Source organism: Haliotis rubra, unplaced genomic scaffold, assembly GCF_003918875.1.
Source record: "Haliotis rubra isolate DU_JTF1 unplaced genomic scaffold, ASM391887v1 Scf45, whole genome shotgun sequence".
NCBI lineage: Eukaryota > Metazoa > Mollusca > Gastropoda > Lepetellida > Haliotidae > Haliotis > Haliotis rubra.
In genome coordinates, this window is record NW_025767135.1 from 1,081,320 (window position 1) to 1,103,849 (window position 22,530).

The window sequence follows — 22,530 nt, forward strand, 5'->3', positions numbered from 1 at the left end:
GTAACTAATCGAGTCGGGAACAGAAAATCCATTGATTGACATCATGGGGATCTACACACTTGGGATACGATGACATGCATTATCAAATCAGCGAACCTGACCACCCGCCCACATTAGTCACCTCATATGAAAAACATGGGTCGCAGGCGATAAATTATAACCCGGATCTTCACACGCTATTCTGTAACTCTCTCATAAAACACTCTTGCATAACTTTTCCTGTCGCTTACTCTGTCTACAAAAATGCTGTGATGAGTCTCCGCAATTGTCTCTTCTTTTGTTTACCTCCTGCACTTTTCACAACGCGTCAGCTCATGAACACCACATCATTTCTCTACCCTGTCCGACCAAACCCATAATCCTTCCGCTCCCAAACCAGATATCCCGGCCACTCACCAAGGTAGTCAATCTTCCCATCCCCGTCTAGATCCGCCTCTCTGATCATGTCGTCCACATCCTCGTGGGTCAGTTTCTCGCCCATTGTCGTCATAATGTGACGAAGCTCTTCCGAGGTCAGGTAACCTTTGCTTTCCTTGTCAAAGACCTTGAACGCTTCCTTGATCTCCTCCTCCGAGTCACGGGACTGCATCTTCTTTGCCATCATCCCCAGGAACTCCTCGAAGTCGATGATGCCGTTGCCTGGATGATACAGCATCAACCATGTACATTCATTTTATGAATCTTCATTGATCACAAAAACATCTGGTGTCGTCACTAACTGGAAGGCTTATAAATGGGATTCGCGCTGGTCAGTAACTCTATGATCAGCATCAACACTACTATGAGAAAATACACAGTTGATACGGTTATCTGTCTGTTTCTTAGGATGAACCCATTCATTCGGTGACCTACAAAACCGATTTTACTTTAAGTCAACTATTCGACAATGATAAACTGTTCCCACTTCAGTCAATCATTGGACACTTAGCAACTGTTCCGACTTCAGTCAATCATTGGACACTTAGCAACTATTCCGACTTCAGTCAATCATTGGACACTTAGCAACTATTCTGACTTCAGTCAATCATTGGACACTTAGCAACTATTCCGACTTCAGTCAATCACTTTAGCAACTATTCCGACTTCAGTCAATCATTGTATTCAATCATTGGACACTTAGCAACTATTCCGACTTCAGTCAATCATTGGACACTTAGCAACTATTCCGACTTCAGTCAATCATTGGACACTTAGCAACTATTCCGACTTCAGTCAATCATTGGACACTTAGCAACTATTCCGACTTCAGTCAATCATTGGACACTTAGCAACTATTCCGACTTCAGTCAATCATTGGACACTTAGCAACTATTCCGACTTCAGTCAATCATTGGACACTTAGCAGCTATTCCGACTTCAGTCCACCGACATTGAGCAATTGTTCTGAGTAACTGTTCTGGCTATGGAATTACATCCATCCATAGCAACCATCCTCTCAAATCTCCGTCCTTCACATTTTTAGACAGTGGGCGATTATTCTAATCCTGAACATACACACATGTTGCTCCCGCATATCGATACCCGTTGTTGTACATCTATCAAGTTTGGGGCTCTATTATATTGTAACTGTACTGCAGGGATTGATTTCAAGGAATACTTTTTTTCAGGATATTATTAATATGGCACTCACCATCAGCATCCACTTCCTCCAGGATCTCCTGGAGCTCATCGTCGTTCGGGTTCTGGCCCAGGGATCTCATTACGGTGCCCAGTTCCTTAGCGTCAATAGTACCGTCGCCATCTTTGTCGAAAAGACGAAACGCACGGCTGTAATCTGCAAAATAAGAATACGTTCAGCATGTCAGCTGTCCTATCTATAGACATCACACATGAGTGATGTCCATCCTTTATTGCCCCTATTGCAATATACTGATGGGGCGACGGGGTAGCCTAGTGGTTAAGGCGTTTGCTCGTCACGCCGAAGAACCGGGTTCGATTCCCTAATTGGGTACAATTTGTGAAGCCCATTTCTGGTGCCCCCCTGCCGTGATATTGCTGAAATATTGCTAAAAGCAGCGTTAAATTAAACCAACTCACCATATATTGATAGCGGTTTGAATCCCTCCCGTTTTAAAATCCCTTTACACGAACGCTTGGTGTAATCATTGATTTTCACTGATCCATTCATATAGTTTTGAGCGAAATTTTTACTTTTACTCCCAGCTGAATCTATTTAAATTTATATTATTCTGTGGTAGACGTTTCAATCTGTATTTCCGTAACGATTGAGTAAGTCCATAATGCGTTAGCGCGCTATAAACTAATAGTAAATTTTATTGTTTAGCTACACTTGAATGCATCCAACTGAAATGAATGTTTTGAAAGGTATAATGGGTTTGTCACGGTCGAAACCTTAGCTGTCATTTCCCCCCTCTTCTTCCATACTACTTTGTGGATTATGAATTGATATCGTCTCCGAGACTGTGAAGCATGACGCACATTGTATTGGTTGCTGACAAACTATCGGATGATATCTAAAAGCAATGTGCTGATTGATTTTGAACATTAACACGTTTTGTCTTTTCCAATATATTTCATTGTGTACGCAACGCGGGGTCATGGGGGTGATGCAGCCTGAGGGCAGAGAAATGGCGTGTCTTGCAGAAAAAACACTTTCGTTCTGGGTTCGAATCCATTACTCCTGATTATTTTTCTAGGTTTCTCTGCAGCATCTTCTCGCATTTGGTTTTCACCAAAGTTGTAAACGTCTGAAACTAGTTTTACTTTCCCCTAATATTAAGCCGACAAACGGAAATACGGAAATACGGAATAACAGAAATACTATTTAAAGTTACCCCACTCACTCACTCACACACTCACTATTATGCATTACACTGTGAGAAACTGTGCTTGAGCCTCATTTACCCTTGAAAGTCCGGGTTACAATTGATCTTCAGCAACTCATGCTTGTCGTAAGAGTCGACTAACGGGATCGGGTGGTCAGGCTGGCTGACTTGGTTGACACATGTCATCGTATCCCAATTGCGCAGATCGATGCTCATGCTGTTGATCACTGGATTATCTGGTGCAGACTTGATTATTTACACACCGCGGCTATATAGCTGGAATATTGCTGAGTGCGGCGTAAACCTAAACTCACTCACTCACTACACTGAAAAACTGTGCCTGAGCATCATCTGTGTATGGATAGTCTTCAACATAACAACATCAACGTTGCACAATAGACCTGCTTTGTCTCCCTGGCGTTGGAATCGATAACTGGTATGATTTCAAACGTATCTATTGATTCAGGGGATGCCTATACAAAACCTGATCGGATAGGATGTCATGGTTGTTTAAAATCAATGATGACATACTACCATAAATATGCGTCTTGTCATACAATGGCCTTGGACATATAGGGACAGTCATGTGAGAATTGCCTCGAGCGGAACACATTGCAGTACTGACAGTGACAAATGATCATGGTTTTATCTGTGATGATTGATCAAACCGATGTAACTCATACAAAAACACAGTAAACTACGGTTATAACGAACTCTGAGGACCATCAATGCTTCGATATAACCGAAGTTCGTTATAGTGGAATACAAAATACACAAAGTACCCGCGACGTAAAAAGTTCGTTATATCCATCAGTTCGTTATAACCGAGTTCGTTATGAACGTAGTTTACTGAAGTACAGTTACATCAAGTAGACTAATATTCAAACAATCCATGTTTCATTATTTTTAATTAAATTTTAAGTTAATGTCTAAAGTATTGAATGAAAGATGAATGACTGTTTCCACCAATGTTGTGAATGACATATGCCGATTTAATTTTGAATCAGTTTTTTTATTATGTTTTGATGTACTATGATATCCATGGCTAATTACAATCATGAGAGTACTGAATGCATAAGGCTGTTCAGAAAGCGATAATGAAGCTTTTCTTGCATGGTATGAGTATTTTGCAAATGTAGAATTTATTATGGCATATATACTCCTGTACAATAAAGTATACGTCCCTGTTCGATGGTGACAAAAATGAAACAAGGAACGGTTATTCGATGACTTTGTATTACATAGATTTAAGTCAGTGTCTTCACCATGAACAATCAACTACGTTAAACACGAACACGCTTTATAACGAACTGGCGGATATACCGAAGTGTTTTGGGTCACGACCACTTGCTGTGTAGTTCAGTCGAAGTGCACATAACGAATTACAATTAGGGGTCATTTGTGTTCTCTACAACCGTAGTTTACTGGGCAATAATATCGACAATATTCCATCCACATTCCTTTGAAAAGTAATAATTCAAATATTCTATCACTGTATCCATAAACCAAACTTATATCACTAACGAATAGAACGAATACTTTAATACCACAGATGGGTAGTAAAGATATGTTCTACCTACAATTGCCAACAAACTGAAGTATTGTATTTACTTCGAAACTTCGACTTAACAAGTGTTAAACGGGGTAAACAATATTACTGTGACCTTTCGCCGTGGCATCCTCTTAAACGACACGGATAATTACCACCACTGGTAATGAGGATTGCCAGTTATTACATATTGTATATTGTGTATGAAGTTCATATATCAGCTTGTATGGGTTTCATGTTGGTTAATCTTGATTAACAGCCTGCAATCAGGATTATCTCTGCTGCACGTTTGTTCAAAGGTCTTGACCTTACCTTCTATTTGTTCCTGCGTTAATTCATCCAGTATTGACTACAAAAGAGATTAACATTGTTAACTGATAATATGATTGAGACGCAAGACTTGATAACTAATGTCATTGTTCAAAATAATAAGCCAGATAGAAAACCCAGTAGACTGTGAACGTAGACTGCATAAGTAGATTATCTTTACATGATCTAACTATGTAACGAAATAGGTAAATGAAATCCGTGACCCTTAGCACGGAATTAACATATCCTTTGTGATTACATAAGACAGACATTGTACTCATAAATAAATTCACATAAACACAATAACCACAAATACAATGTAAACAATATATATACACATTTGCTGGTATGAATCACTATCTACATGGTATGATGTCTAAGTCAACCGATAAACACATCGTCTCACCATTTTGTTGTTTTGAACAGCAGACAATCGGAGCGAGAATGGTTCCACGGCGTAGATCCGAAAACTTAGCTGATTGGACAGTCCACGTTGTATAGTGCACGGTAATTCCTTGAATATGGGTCCACAGCTTTGGCAGAATGTCTACCCGCTATACAAGAGGTAGCTTGGGAAAACGTTGAGTGCGAGTTGTCCTTTGTTATAATGAATATACCCCGAAGTCGTTCATAACCAAGCCTTGTGTACTCCAGAATGCATTAAGAGTCCACGACCCACAATACGTCTTCACATGTAGTACTAAGAACAGAAATAGGGTGTTATGGTAGACCGCTCCTGAGACTGGAACCGTTAATGTCAAGCCTTAATGTCGAGGGGTGTTGTAATTCTCTCGAGATGGTCTCTGGATCAAGACAATTGTTGTCTGTGGCGACTCTCTGACGACTGCATTATATTCCTTTGATATTCGTCTCAAAGATGTCCGGCTGTTGTTTCAGATGTTGTTTGTTGTTGAAAGGACATCATTCGTGACAAAAAGAAAGCGTCACGCTCAGATACATACAAAGATAAAAAATCGGTTCATTATCCATGTTGACATATCGATTACTTATTGATCTTACCCGGTGTTGCATTAATATTACATGTGTCAACAATGATGTGCACAGCCCATGAGGCGAAGACATACCTCATATACTGCCATATCATCCGAGACAATACCTCAGGTGGAAATCAGAAGATAGATGCCTACATACCATGAAGTAAAACCACTCTTGAAGATTCAGGTTAGAATTTGTCCTCAGCAACACATGCTTGTCGTAAGAGACGACTAATGGATGACATATGTCATCGTACCCCAGTCATGTAGATCGATGCTCATGTTGTCACTGGATTGTCTGGTTTATTTACAGATCGCAGCCATAGCTCTAATATTGCTGAATGCAGCGTTAAAGAACATAGAAAGTAAATACTACAGATCTCGAAAGACTATATATCACGACAGACTATATACACGTCATACCGCCAAACACAATGGTGCATGTCTTGAGAGACTATATACTAACATTACCCACGACAATACTTCAGATTAGTACAAACGATGGTTATACTGTCGTACCATCCAAACAATATTTCATATTACCAAGAAAAAAGAGCTAAATATGTGCATTTCATCAACACAGTAGAACATGTCTGGAGAGAAATATGTAAACAAACATAAAATAAATACGTCATGTCTAGTGAGATATACACTGGCATAAATCGGGTAAATGTTGCTAGTCGGAAATCCTATAAGAAATACTAGATACCACATATATATTGTCATACAATCAAGATGCTACACATCATGAGAACTGTACGAAGGTGCCATTAGGGAAATGTTGTTGGCTGGAGACAAGATATGTACCGTACCGTCATGTGTAGTCTTCCATTTCTGGAGATCAATACTCGCATTCCTTCAAGTAAATGCTGCAGACCTAGGGATATGTACTAGGGAATCATCTGAGCAGATACACGACAGAGATATTGTAACCTATACATATGTCAGATGTCCACTCTGATGTCCACTAACCTGGCGTGGGGAACTGGCTACCGCTCAGCTTGCTCAATGGATTAGTATTTTGTTGTAGGCCCGTACATACATCTGCATGCATAATATCGGATTATCCAGGTCGATGATCTTAAGGAGACTGTAGTTTACCTATTGTAAATAATACCTTTTAGAAAGGCGTTGTACACTGTTAGACTTTTACTAGATTCGTTTCGAAACATAAATATTTTTGCAAAAATATTCTTCAATTATTTTTTGAATGCACACAATCATTAAAATATATTTGGAGGCCGGAACTAACTAGAGTGAGTGAGTGAGTGAGTCGGTTTATGGCCACTCTGAACAATATTTCCCTTGTAAACCAGAAACTTTCAGGAATAACACATTCCTTTGAAATTTCCCTTGCTGACTGGACGTTGTTACAAATAATCAGTCAGTTTAATGCCATCGTGATCTTTCTTAGTACTCTTGGTTAGTTTTAATATTTCTGTAACAGGGTGACGAATGTCGTAATGTTTGCCACTATATTTAAGTCGTGTATTTGTTATATATTATGTTGATCATAACAAATATGAGTAATGCGGAATTTTGCATGTGTTTGTGACATCTGCATCTGAGTGTTGAAGGGTTTCGGGGGTTGGGGCCAAGGCAGTACACTCTACAATCTGCGTCCACTACAATTCGGTTGTAAATATAATTTTCATTAACCTCGAAGGGAGTCGGGACGATGGGCAATCAATGCCCGAAGTCTGCCTTTGCAGCGACTGAAGGGTATGGTTAGGATCTGCAACTAGACCGATTGAGTAACACTGCTGCCCGTGCTTTCATTTACTGGTTGGGGCGGTGTGGTAGTCGAGTGTTAAAGCGTTCGCTCGTCACGCGGAAAACCCGGGTTCAATTCCCCACACTCGGGTTCAATTCCCTACATTTGTACAACGTGTGAAGCCCATTTCTGGTGGCCCCCGTCGTGGTATTGCTGAAATATTGTTAAAAGCGGCGTAAAACTTCACTCACTCACATATGGAGGAATATCGCTGACTTCGGCGGTACTCATCATTGACTTAAAGAAGAAACCAGTGCATATGTTGTGGAATTTGTTTTATTAAATATATTTAATTAGAATTAAAATATTACACATATTCATCCGTTGATTCAGATACTCATAGCATGGGGTAAGATCATATAACGCCAGCATGGACGCCATCGGTGACCATGGTAGATGTTCCTGCATTTAAGGATCAGAAGTCACTTCACTTTGCCATCATTCGGTTTACGAAATCTAGAAAAAAAACAGTAAAGACATGTTAATTTCCATTCTTGCCTTTGATTACGAGTGGCAAAATTGCATAATTGTGTCATAAAACAACAAAACACTTTCTATAACCATAACTATACATTAAGCGTCTAGATTATTTCCCAAATATATCCTAATAGGTGTACAAGGCAAACCAGCGGTGGAAATGATATAAATTAATCACTGAAAATCAGAGACCAGACTACTTGAGAACAGTACACATTTCGTCTTTTCCTGACGTATAAATTATAGAAACAACGAAAGGATGCATCAGTCGTTGGAGGCACTACAATATGCTCCACTAAATCCTGTGATCGCTGTTCGAATCCGAGATTCGCCCTGGTGATCCTCCTGATTTGCCAGAGACATATCCGTGTTCTTGAGCTTCATTAAAATAGTGGACGTTCGTAACCTGCATCACTTCAATATTTTAAGCTTACACATGTTGTTCATGAAATGTTGTTTAAGACTGCATTACTCACTCACTACAAACATTTAACAACAACATTACAGACAAAACTTTGGTTGTTGGCGATCTATAGCCCGATTTTATTTTGTGTTGTTGAAGAATGATTTAGCGTTTGAAAATGATCTCAAACCTGTTTTAAATATAATCTGTGATAATCTAGTTGTTATACTGTCCTTCGATGCCAGCATTTTTAAAAAAAGTATGAATATATTTATTCTTATTATATGACTGTTTTGTCTTCACGACATGGCTGATATATTGCCGATGTGGCGAAATTGTTTCACTCACTCACTCACTCACTCACTAACTCACACACAAAGCCCTAGGGAGCAGCAGTCACGTCAGTAAAGACGTAAGTAATGTGACAGAAGCCCACCTTACCCGGCACATTCTGCTTGGTACACATTACACATTGAAACTTACTTATAATGTGTTAAGCCGGCAATTCGATGTTAATCGAAGGGATTCATTGAAAACATTTCCGCCCAGAATAACATGATTACTATGTGAGAAATAACCAATGCATTCTACGACTACGCCTCATGCCGTTTGATCCATTGTATGGCCCACTTTACGTTCATTGAGAAGGCGAGTGAGTACGGGTTTGAGCCGCTTTTAGCAATATTCCATAAATATCACGGTGGGGACACCGAAATGGGCTTCACACATTGTAACCATGTGGGGAATCGAACCCGGGTCTTCGGTGTGACGAGCGGTGGTTTAACCACTAGGCTACCACACAACCCTCACTGAGAAAGCAATATGCGATACGCGTGTATCTTCGCAAACACCTGGTGTCTTCACTAGTTGGTGAAGATTTATAAAGGTATAGTATATATATATATACTATACAGTGAAACAAATTGTAATTTTAAATAAAACTTCTTTTTCCGAGTTCATTTAATCTTGATATCATTGCCTCTTGACCATTTGCCGTTTTTTATTTAAGTTATATAACGAAAGAAGCTACAGAAAATGTCCGGGTGCGTATCAGCGTATCAACCAACCTCCATATAACATCCTGGAGGTATCAAAATCCGCCTGATATATTTGCGTTCTATCCCAATCTGTCACCTTTGTCGTAAACGTACCTTCATCATCTATCACGTTGGGCTATCAGTGTCGACCTAAATCATCGATGTACCTGCATAATCTGTCACTACCCAACCATCGAATCAGAGCATCAACATACTTTCATAACCTGCCGGGACTTCGATGTTAACCTAAACCATCAAGGTACATCCTTCATAATTTATCATTCCAGAGCAATCAACATCTACCTCGTCCTCTTCCTCGTCACTTATATTGTATCAAGTCAGAGCAATCGCTGCGCGCCTAAACCGTCAACGCACTTTCATAATATACAGTTACTTAGCATCCAATGTTAACCTAAACCATCAACGTACTTCTATAACATACAGTTACCATCATTCAATCTTAACCAAAACAATCAACGTACTTCTATAACATACAGCTACCATCATTCAATGTTAACTTAAACAATCAACGTACTACCATAACATACAGCTACCATCATTCAATGTTAACCTAAACCATCAACGAACTTCTATAACATACAGTTACCATCATTCAATGTTAACCAAAACAATCAACGTACTACCATAGCATACAGCTACCATCATCCAATGTTAACTGAAACAATCAACGTACTTCTATAACATACAGTTACCATCTTTCAATGTTAACCTAAACAATTAACGTACTACCATACTGTTATGATCATTCAATGTTAACCTAAACCATCAACGTACTACCATAACATACAGTTACCATCATTCAATGTTAACCTAAACAATCAACGTACTTCTATAACATACAGCTACCATCATTCAATGTTAACCTAAACAATCAACGTACTTCTATAACATACAGCTACCATCATTCAATGTTAACCTAAACAATCAACGTACTTCTATAACATACAGCTACCATCATTCAATGTTAACCTAAACAATCAACGTACTTCCATAACATACAGCTACCATCATTCAATGTTAACCAAAACAATCAACGTACTTCCATAACATACAGCTACCATCATTCAATGTTAACCAAAACAATCAACGTACTTCTATAACATACAGCTACCATCATTCAATGTTAACCTAAACAATCAACGTACTTCTATGCTATACAGTTACCATCATTCAATGTTAACCAAAACCATCAGCGCACTTTCATGATATACAGTCACCTGGCATTCAGTGTTAACCTAAACATCAGCATACCTTCATAATTACAGTAAACGAGTAATCAGTGTAAACCTAAACCATCAACATACATTCATAATCTGTCATTCCAAAGCCATCAATGTTAACCTAAGCCATCAGTATACTTCCATAAGCTACAATTACCGTGCCATCAATGTTAATCTAAACCACCAACGTACCTTCATAATCTATCATTCCAGAACCATCAATGTCCGCCTGACGAATAAGTTCGTCCGCTTCCTCGTCAGAGAGCATGTCCCCCATTGATGTCAACGTGTAACGTAACTCTGCGGCACTGATGAACCCGTTTTGGTCTCTGTCCATCGTCTTGAAGATGTCAAGAATGTCCTGTTCAGTGTCCACAACCTTTGGCCTCTTCGCCATGACGTTCAGGAAGGACGGGAAGGTAACTTGGTTTTTACCTGAGGAGACATGGGAGGGAACGATTGTCCGGTGTTCAACACAAGCCCTGCGATATTTATTTAGTATCAACGTTGACTCAAAATACTCAACCTTGGCTAGGCACATCAGTGGTAACATGGGCAACGATTCACAAAAGCATCATGAGATTGTATTGTCGTAGCATGTTGAAGAAAGGCAACGCCAAACAAATCTGCTAAGGATATATCTATAATTCCCAAGTATAATAAAAGTCTTTAAAATTGGTTCTTTATTGTCTTAAATTGAAGTAAATTTATATTGTTTTATTGCAATTCAATGCAATAATGTATTACAGAGCAGAGAGCCTCGTTCTCTAATCGGACATTGTGATCAGTGAAATGCAGTTTGTCCCTTTACAGCAGCTGTGACATCAATTGTTACCACACTGACTGGTGTTTAACAATCTGGAATGTCAAGTTTTAGAAGTTCTGACGCTGTCAGTTGTCTTTAAGTCGTATCTATCAGGTAAGCTGATTATGGACACAAATGTACACGTTTCATCATTATAAATTTTATCAAAATAACCCGTCTAGATTATCTGTCGAAATGCTGGGTATATGATCTACAGTCACGCCTTGTTAACCAAAGAGTATAGTTCCAATCTCACTGATGAAGGGTCATACAGGTACGCAGGTTATGACCAATTGCCGTCTTCAAAATCTTGGTCATTTCACTGAATTGGTCATTCATGTAATTGTTCACTACAAAGGGGGTGGGGTGGCCTAGTGGTTAAAGCGTTCGCTCGTCATGTCCAAGACCTGAGTTCGATTCCCCACATGAAATACAGTGGTGACACCAGGTGTTCTCGAAATGGTCAGCATTAAACCTCCATGAAATCTACCGATACCACCGATTCTCACCCAATTCTAAACGTTGGTGCCTGGTCATTGTCTACCGACAGCAACCCGACTGGAATGTCGGGTGATTTCGTCTTATTTAAAGCATAAAATACTGTATCGGTGTGATATGACCTTCACATAAAGAGTGTCATGTCATATTTAAGTGTGTGTTCTAATGGGATTTCACTGTAAGCAGAGGACTTCGGATTTTGAGAATGAATATGATATTTCTTCAACCATGCTGATCCTTACGATTATCGTTACAGAACCAACACCCAGAAACTACCATGTTGTCACACATTACCTATATATCTGCATTGGTATATTTTCAAGAGACAACCATATCTTTACAAGTGTTATCAAACAATATTTATTGAAACAAGGGTAAACACTTAAATACATACATGGAGAAAGGTATATACGATGAGTATTCGTTTTATTGAAGTACGTGAGCATTTTCTCCGCGAGTATTCTGCTTCCACATCTCAGACATCTTGGTCCGTAACATATTGTCATCGATGTGATGAAGATCAATATCACAGTTTGATTACATACAGTGTTTTCCTGAACTAACTTCACAATAGACTGCGTATAGACAGCACACATCGTTGTAACAGTGACAGTGTTCCACGTTGAGCAGTACGCCCTCGTGAACGGTGTAAGATTCCACCAAAGCATTGCTGTCAGAGTCAGTCAAAGGCAACTTGATCGCTCACCAAGATTCTGGAGTTTACTTCATTCGTTTTTCATCATTTTTACGAACTCTGAAAGGCAATACAAACGTTTTTCTTATTTGCATAAACATAATTACTCATGTATGTTCACAGCATGTTACAGCCTTGGGCATAACCCTAGCAGTGGCAGCTTGGCTCAGTTGCATAATGCAGAGTTACTGATTTGTGACGGTCAGCTATGTGGACAGCAAGTCGATAACTTGATGTTAATAAATATATAAATGTTTCGCTGATTGTTGAATAAAATATTGATGTAAATCCGCAACATTCCTTAAAAGCGGATGTACAGTTTTTTCATTGACGAGAATGTTTGTAAGAGCTGCCTTACTTTCTAAGCATATAGAGCTATTTGTCATTTTGCAACAGACCTATATCCTGTAACGTAACTTTGACATTCGTGGAGTGTGAATTGTCACTATCCATTGAGAACTAAACAGTAAGGAGTTGACACCTTCACTACCAGGTAACCAGGTGAACTTTCATTATCCATTGAGAACTAATTACAATAAGGAGTTGGCACCTTCACTACCAGGTAACCAGGTGAATATTCACTATCCATTGAGAACTAAAACAGTAAGGAGTTGACATCTTCACTACCAGGTACCCATGTGAATATTCACTATCTATTGAGAACTAAAACAGTAAGGAGCTAGCACCTTCACTACCAGGTAACCAGGTGAATATTCACTATCCATTGAGAACTAAAACAGTAAGGAGATAGTACCTGCACTACCAGGTAACCAGGTGAATATTCACTATCTATTGAGAACTAATTACAATAAGGAGTTGGCACCTTCACTACCAGGTAACCAGGTGAATATTCACTATCCATTGAGAACTAAAACAGTAAGGAGTTAGTACCTGCACTACCAGGTACCCATGTGAATATTCACTATCTATTGAGAACTAAAACAGTAAGGAGCTAGCACCTTCACTACCAGGTAACCAGGTGAATATTCACTATCTATTGAGAACTAAAACAGTAAGGAGATAGTACCTGTACTACCAGGTAACCAGGTGAATATTCACTATCTACTGAGAACTAATTACAATAAGGAGTTGGCACCTTCACTACCAGGTAACCAGGTGAATATTCACTATCCATTGAGAACTAAAACAGTAAGGAGTTGACATCTTCACTACCAGGTACCCATGTGAATATTCACTATCTATTGAGAACTAAAACAGTAAGGAGCTAGCACCTTCACTACCAGGTAACCAGGTGAATATTCACTATGCATTGAGAACTAAAACAGTAAGGAGTTGGTACCTGCACTACCAGGTACCCAGGTGAATATTCACTATGCATTGAGAACTAAAACAGTAAGGAGCTAGTACCTGCACTACCAGGTAACCTAATAGTTCTTCCAGACATACTTTGACTCTATAGTTAACACAACGGTCCAAACAGTTCACTAAATTACTGATTTGGTTCATGCGAAGCTTTTCCCCTCAATCATGGAGTTACCATGAATCGAATCCCTAGTATCCATTATACAAATATAACAATATAACACGTTTTCTTAATGAGGAATTTCATGTAAGTCTCTATCAGATAGTTGTGATAAGAGGTATTCACGAAAATGTATGCGTATCCTACCCAACCTGTAGCACATGGTCACAAATTCATGCAATGGCACGTCAACTGCTAATATTAACCAACATGAGGATCAACAAAGTAAATTGTATAAGTCAAGATAGGATTTGTATCGGGCATCGTTAAGATCAATAATCCATTAGCATGTTTAATACCTTCTACACATCAATCAACCTGAACAATATTTCTTAATGCTTTACCAAGGCCTTGAAGATTGTAACCCTGGCCAAACAATATTTAGCGAAGGTTACACAACAACAATTGCAATCTCACATTATTGTTGACGTCAGAGATCATGTAAATAGTATTTCGGACAAAGCAAACATATAAACAGAGCCATAGGACAAGGAGATTCGGGATAGCCTAGTGGTCAAAGCGTTCGCTACTACCGAAGACTAGGTTTAATTCCCAACATAGGTTCATGGCGAAAGAGCAACACTCACTTTCTCAGAACAAGACCATTGCTAATATATTATTTTTTTAAGCTGAAATTCCGATTTAAATATTTAGTATAAAATGTTATACCTTAAGGATCAAGTATCTATCAACATTAATCATCAAACACTATAGAAATGCTTTTCTCTTACCTATAAAATTGACCTTCCCGTCCCCGTCGATATCTGCGAGAGTGATCATGGCTTGAATATCTTCGTCTTTTATAACGTTTCCAAGCTCTCTCATGGTAATCTGCAGTTCTTCGACGGAAATCCGACCGTCGCCATCTTTGTCGAATACGTCAAACGCCTCTCTGAGCTCACTCTCTTCGTCATAAGTGTTTAAACGTCGACACATCATCGTCAGAAACTCATCAAAATCAATCGTTCCGTTTCCTAGCAACGAAATAAAGCGTGCCCTAGAGCCAAACTTAAAGTCAGGGCTGATCGCTAATGATTAAGAACTAAACGTTTCTGCTTTCCAACTCAACTATCAGTGATGTTTACGTCTTATCTATCAGGTAAGATGATTATGGACACAAATGAACGGGGTCTTTTTCAATGCACAGGGTCTTTTTTCAGGATAAATCGTCTCGATTATCTGTCGAAACAGATTTGACAAGAAGATTGGACATTGTAATATACAGGTGTTTTTTGTCAGAGTGAGTGAGTGAGTGAGTGAGTGAGTGAGTGAGTGAGTGAGTGAGTGAGTGAGTGAGTGAGTGAGTGAGTGAGTGAGTGAGTGAGTGAGTGAGTGAGTGAGTGAGTGAGTGAGTGAGTGAGTGAATTTGCATCTCTTGCAGCGAGGTAAATACGTGCATAAAACGTGTACGAATCTATCACTAGAATGCAGTGACGGCACCAGGTGTTGCCGCGAAACGGACAAGCATGTTCTACTCCACCTGTACCACCCAGCATTCACACGATTTCAGAAAAGTGATGTAAACCTCTCACCATCAGCATCAACTTCGTTGATCATGTCTTGCAACTCTGCCTCTGTTGGGTTCTGACCTAGTGACCTCATCACGATGCCCAACTCTTTGGTTGTGATCATCCCATCACCATCTTTGTCCATATGAGCAAAGCATTGCTTGAACTCTGGGGAACAACATACATATATGTAACTGTGTTTATTGTACATATAATACAAACGTGGAGGAAATGGAAACATCCATTCATTCATTCAACAAACAGGGAAGAAATAAAGACATTCATTCACCCATTCATTCATTATTAAACAACCAGGGAGGGAATAAAGACAATCATTTATTCATTCATTCATTTGTTCATTCAACACCCAGTAAGGAAATAAAGACATTCATTCATTCATTCATTCATTCATTCATTCGCTCCAGGCAATATGTAAACCAAAAGACGTTAAAATATGGCATTAATGGGTACAACAAGGACTGGTCGGCTCGGAGTCAGTATAATGTGTCTGAGTGGGGTATTCATGCTTCACTGCGGCATGGTATCTCAGTGGGCTAGCACTATAAAACCAGCTTAAGTCTGGGTTAGTACAAGCAGCCGCACATACACATACACACGCATGCACGTCGTCATATGAGCGAAATATTCTCAAGCACGACGTAAAACCCAATTTCACCTCACCTCACCAGGTAATATGTGTTCCATCAGCCCAGACGTGATCAATTATAACTCAACAATCTACTGAACATGTCAATAAGAAAACCATATTGGCCGATACCTTTGGCCTTTTTTTCATTGTATGGGGAGAAAGTTTCCCAACTTTACGGTAATATAAAACTTTACGGTAATATAAAACGGTAATATAAAACGCCAACACCAGAGAATAATCAGTCTCGATTAACCGAAAAAATGGACTCCAATGGGCGTAAAAGACAAAATAGTGATGGAAATAACATGGCGGGTCATTAAACACAAGTGATGACACCATGTGTTAAAGGCTTTGGCTATCAAACAATGAAGATATGGTACTAACCTGAAATCTGCTCATCGGTGAGATTTTCAACCTTAAAAATATAAATGAAAGCATTTTAGTATCATAGCATTGGCATAGACATGTGAATTACAATGAATTATGGCTAAACGAGAAATGAAATTATTTCCAGCGTGCCTGCATATTTCCTATCCAACTGCACACTCGTTCTTGAATCAAGCAGACTCAGGTGGCAAACTGAGACGGACTGTTAACCCAAAATAATAAATATTAGGATCTAGACACTTGAGCACGGACATGAAACTCCGGCATTTTTGTCAACACAATTGAAGCACAGAGACAATGTTGACAACCGAAGTGGTCCAACTATAACTCATAAAATCGTGTTTGATTAGATTATCATACCAAAATAGCATTAGAGATAATCTGAATTACCTCCCCTTTAATCAGTCATCATATCACATTTCATGTAGCAAAACAATAACAAATGAACACTCTATTGGTTTCAATTAAATCTGCATCATGGCATTGGTTGGTACATAACGGGATATATAATATATCTTTCAACATTAAAATGCGTACAATTACAGTCTGCAATTCCATGGTTGATAGAGTACAACAGAATACACGAATGAGTTCCTAAGCATGCATTCATACGCACTTAAGAGTATTGAAATCTTATACAAGTATTAATTCTTAAAGAAATCATTCACGACATGTATACTTACCATGTTTAATATATGTTCTCAAAATCAGGTAAGCATGTAAATATGGTAGTCCTCCTAGTTACACGTTAGACCACAAAACATCGAGCCTGGAACATTCACTGTTTATATCGAGCATTGTAATACCAAACGCACGCTGTAATACAGCTAGCAACATGGAATTCAATAGAAAGAATTCGCCCCTAGACCCAACAATTGGCCCTGTTTGGTGTCGAAACACAGCATGAGAAAGTCGTTCTTTTCTTATTGTGTGACCCTTTCTGTGTATTAACGTATTGCGATTATCACCCATATCGTATCGTTTTTGGGTGTATGTGATGGTTTATATTGTTGGGGGATGTGAGGTTCTCAGGGTGTATTTTTGATTATTGATAGATTAGTATCTTTGATCTGTCATATGTCATAAAGGAATTATATAGCGTATTGAATACTCGTAATAAATGACAATGGTGTCTCAAGGTGACAGTTTCGTCAATACCAAAGGCCTGGATTCCTGTTTGAAGGGCTACCACGTGGGACTGTGGAACCTGAGAATATCAAGCTGTCTTTTAGCCGTGAGAAATTATAACGTCATTGTTTAGCCACATAAAATATTTTAAATGAAACTGGAAATATTAAATATTAACTGCACTTGAGAATATCTGATAATATTAAGTTATGTTTTAGTCGTGATAAATCAACAAGGTATTTAATATATGTAATATATATTTGGGATTACATTTTCTCAGTAAACAAGGTATTGTCTAGCCAAATACAAGTTTTTAATTCAATCGTGAAACATTAACAAATCCTGAGAATATAGATCTTCAATATGTCTTGTAAGTAATATATGTTGTTGGGTAAATATAACCATTATAGGTAACGATGTATAACAATTATTACAGGAATACAAAGACAATAAGTATCGGATTATGTGTAAGTGAATATGTTTTGACTCTAAGGTAACATGTGGCAACTATGCAATCCAGACGATGTCTTTACAGACAGATCACTGTAGGCATCTTGCATGCCGCGAGGGCGTGTTCAACAGTGAATGTGATGTAAATACAGACGTCAAACGTCAATGTCAGAAAACAACTAGTCTCGATTATAAGACGAAACAGATTCATTTCATTCACAACTGATGTTTCCCGTTGTGATTACACAGCCCTAGTGGTTAAGTTAGATATCAACGTTTGAAAACTACATCAGTCATCTGAAGAAACACGAACCCTGAATGGCCGTGTCAGCCTTGACCCTGGGGTGAAGGCTGCATGCACTAATTCATTACTTGAGACAACTGTGGGATTGTGTACACGCTATACAAGTCTCTCCTTAATGGAATTACTTTTTGTACTACGAGACACAATAAGATATTTATACAGGCATATAAGATACTAATGGCATATAAATACTGAATTCAATTACATGCATGTCCGGATACATGCTTCAAAACATTCACCCTCTTCGTCTGATGTAGACCATTTCAGTAAGTGCAGCATTGAAATATTTCAGTAGAAACAATTATATTAATGATATCGCCATGTAGCTGGAATATTGCTGGGTGTGGCGTTATAGAAACAAACAAACAAACGAATTAGGAACAAAACATTTTCTGGCAGAGTAAACTATTTGTATTTAATTGTAAAACCCTTTTATTGGATACAGCGTAGTCATATATGTGTAATATGTGTGTCGGTACCCCGAAAAACAATCAATTTAGTTTTTGTGTTGTGTATCACCGGACCATGTATATTTAACCCTTAAGGCGCGGCTTGTAAATAATCGAGTCTGGACGTGACATTCACACTGGTCCGAAGATACTTGACATTGATATGGTGAAAGTATACGATATTCAGTCAGTTGTTGCAAAGAAAGTATTGTGGAAAGTTGAAAGTTAACAAAAGTATGACAATGTACGTACTGGTTAATATTGTAATAACTAATAATCAAGGTATAATATCAGTAGTTAAAACCATATCGGGCATTATCGTATGCAGAGATAGTTTACAGATTATCAAATATCTGGATTTGAAAATATAGCCTCATGCAATAACATCCTTGCCAATTCTGAAAACGTTCCAAGCTTCAATCTTAAGCCCATTTCTGGCGTCCCCCGCCGTGATGTTGCTGGAATATTGCTAAAAGCGGCGTAAAACCAAACTCAGGCAGTCAGTCCAAGCTTCAATAATCCCGTTGGCGTTTGTTCCTGATTAACGGGGTCTGATGCATCATTTTGTTGATTAATTTCCAGATATTGATTACAGGTGTGTATGGGACACATGGATGGCAGTATGAATGCCACACACACGGAAATCAGTGGATATGGGAACCATGTTATCACAGTGAGTGCGTTTAGTTTTACGCCGCACCCAGCAACATTCCAGCTATATGGTGACGGTCTTTGAATAATCGAGTCTGGACCAGACAATCAGGTGACCACATTTTCACTATAAACTGCCAGGGAAAAACGTATACACTAGAAAACAGGTCTTGACCAAAAACTGTCAAACGTCATACAAAGGTTAATAGTCTGAAAACAGTTGTCGAAAAAATGCAATACACAACTTTGCTATCTGTATCAAATACATCTCCAGCCGTTTCACCTTTAGCCGCTGTGAAACATCAGTGTATATTTCCTTTTGCAGGGCGGTAGCCTAGTGGTTTAAGCGTTGTCAGGAAGACTAGGGTTCGATTCCCCACATAGGTGCAATGTGTGAAGCCAATTTCTGGTGTCCCAAGTATGATATTACTGGAATATTGCTAAATGCGGCGTAAAACCATACTCATTCACTCCTTTTGCAATGTGCATGGGTTTTCTTTATCATAGTGCATACTTTCAGCTGTTTATACCAGTCAATATAGATTCATGATTAACTTGAGTTAAAGCCTTTAAAAACCTATAACCAGCTTTAGGTGAATTGACTTCACGTAATGAATCAAAACCACACTGCCAAAAGTGAACCACCCGTACTATCAAATAACAACTTAAGGCTAATACCCTCTCGCAGGGCATGTCGGGTAACCTACGTCATTCCTCGTTGCCCCGCCAATGGCAAGGGTCCCCGTACCTGCCTATAAGGTATCCCTGTAAACCAGGTTGCCCACCTGCGTCATTAGCCTTCACTGCGACACACACCGTCACACAAGTGTGTTATTTTCACTACCTGTTCTGTCGCAGTGGTTGTCGCAGTGCGACAGCGGTGACCCGCATTTAGGCAGGAGGTGTACTGCGTTTAATGAGAAATCGCAGCGGCAAATGGGAAGGGGGGTACATTGAACACAGGTAACTTGATAAAACACGTGCCCGGAAAATTCCGATCAGGAGTGAATGTGTTTCAATAGGATACTGCATTACGTTTACTGACTCGATATTCCACGAACCGTTTCCACGGTCTGTGTTTCTTGATTTTACTGTTTACGTTTTGTGTTGAGAGTATCTGTACAAAGTTATTATTATCATGTATACAGAGTTTGATGATGCCTCATGTTGCATCATTTCATTATTACTCCTCAACCTTTATAAGAATACTGAGATATTTCATTCTATTAGATTTAAAACAACGGCTTAAGAGAGAGTTTAATAAAATATATGTGTAGCCATGTCAATACTGAGTCTGTGTCAAAGATCATTCATATTTACCTCCCCTTGCCTCAGATTATCCCTATCAAGGATAAGCAGTATTTTATGGACAGTCCATGAACAAGAGTATCTTGATCCAATAAAGTACAGGTAGATGGTACATTAACTGCTATCTCGCATCGACTGACTGACTGAGTTTGGTTTTACGCCGCTTTTAGCAATATTCCAGCAACATCACGGGCGGGATACCAGAAATGGGCTTCACACATTGTACCCATGTGGGGATTCGAACCCGGGTCTTCGGCGTGACGAGCCAACGCTTTAACCATTAGGCTACCCCACCGCCCCCATCTCGCATCGAACACTTGGGAGACGTTCAATGGTGCACGAGTTGCAAGCACATTTATTCTTCTTAGAGGTCTGTTAAAACTATACAATTCAATAATGATCGGTACCAGCACATAACAACATTTACGACAAACAGCTATATGTATTTACACGTACAGTCTATCCCTCTAGCAGTCAGTTCTATTTGGCTATCATCTCGATAAATTATGTTGCACAATGTACATTTGTTACATAGCCATCTTATACTTTGTGATACAAAATACTACATATAATACCATATGGGTATAGTGTACGTATAGATTGTATGCTCACATACATCCTTGTTACCACCTAGTGGCGGCGGAGTAGCCAAGTGGTTAAAGCGTTCGCTTGTCACGCCGAAGACCTGGGTTCGATTCCCCACATGGGTACAATGTGTGAAGCCCATTTCTGGTGTCCCCCTCCGTGATATTGCTGGAATATTGCTAAAAGCGGCGTAAAACCAAACTCAGTCACTCACTCACTCCTTGTTACCACCTCATGGACAGTTTAATCAGGTGCATTACTCATAAAGGAATTTAACACTGAAACAAAAACTTCTCTTTACTTTTTCTGGTTCTGATTTAGATTTTAAGATTAAACTTACATGGAACCTGCAACTAACTGTAACCATGTACGAGACGAAACATGTGACAGCGAGATGCAGTCCGACAGTTACTTGTAAATGAGTGAGTGAGTGAGTGAATATGGTTTTACGCCGCTTTTATCAATATTCCAGCAATATCACGGCGGGGGACACCAGAAATGGGATTCAATTAATATGGACGAGCGAGCGATATAAACCCACTAGGGTACCCCACCGCCCCTGTACATATTTAGGAGCTTTGACAAGCACGAATATCTGGACTCTATCTTTTATATGAGAGGCTCAGTAAAAATTGGCAAATTCTTAACAAAACTTTACACCAAAACGCACATGCACGATATTTACACATGTTTTTCAGCAATTTGATGCATGATCCTTGTGCAATTCATCTGCATGAGGTTTGCGGTTAGTTCCTCCAAGTTAGTGGAGAAATTCATCCATGTAAGCATTATGCATGAGTGCTTCAGGTGAGTCTAAACTTTTGATGGGTAGTGTATATTCACCAAAGCAAAAAACATACACAGGTTTTCGTGCCATGTCGATAAGGTAATACATCAGACAATCGCCTTTATCAAGACTAGACGGAGATGTAGTTTACTGAATGACAACACTGAAAACGAACCAAGCAGAAGACCTGCGCACAGCTGCAACAAACGCTTGATGAACACTCGCATGACCTCTTTATTCTATTGAGAAATATCAACCGTGACACATTACTTC

The 22,530-nt window shown here is 39.1% G+C and overlaps 2 protein-coding genes across 3 annotated transcripts in view; both read right to left on the minus strand.

The window, feature by feature from the left end:
* The window catches only part of LOC124289793, a 31,002-nt gene extending 25,384 nt beyond the window's left edge, over positions 1–5,618 (minus strand). Inside the window, exons 1-4 of the mRNA XM_046726459.1 lie at positions 5,051–5,618; positions 4,648–4,684; positions 1,631–1,774; positions 397–639 (exon numbers count right to left, since the gene is read on the minus strand). Of these exons, the coding sequence (XP_046582415.1) occupies positions 397–639; positions 1,631–1,774; positions 4,648–4,684; positions 5,051–5,053 (427 nt within the window). The 5' untranslated portion in view covers positions 5,054–5,618. The remainder of the gene's footprint in view (positions 1–396; positions 640–1,630; positions 1,775–4,647; positions 4,685–5,050) is intronic.
* Positions 5,619–7,671: 2,053 nt separating this feature from the next.
* On the minus strand, positions 7,672–17,574 carry LOC124289829 (calmodulin-A-like). Of its 2 annotated transcripts, XM_046726506.1 has the most exons (6): positions 17,279–17,574; positions 16,593–16,623; positions 15,584–15,727; positions 14,931–15,025; positions 10,764–10,911; positions 7,672–7,869 (listed from the first exon to the last, which is right to left on the minus strand). In XM_046726506.1, the coding sequence occupies exons 1-6, from the start codon at positions 17,279–17,281 to the stop codon at positions 7,841–7,843; spliced, it is 450 nt and encodes a 149-aa protein (XP_046582462.1). In that variant the 5' UTR covers positions 17,282–17,574; the 3' UTR covers positions 7,672–7,840. The 2 variants fall into 2 exon arrangements, with proteins under 2 accessions (XP_046582462.1, XP_046582461.1); XM_046726505.1 differs by lacking the exon at positions 14,931–15,025 and having other exon boundaries at positions 10,764–11,006.
* Positions 17,575–22,530: the final 4,956 nt, after the last annotated feature.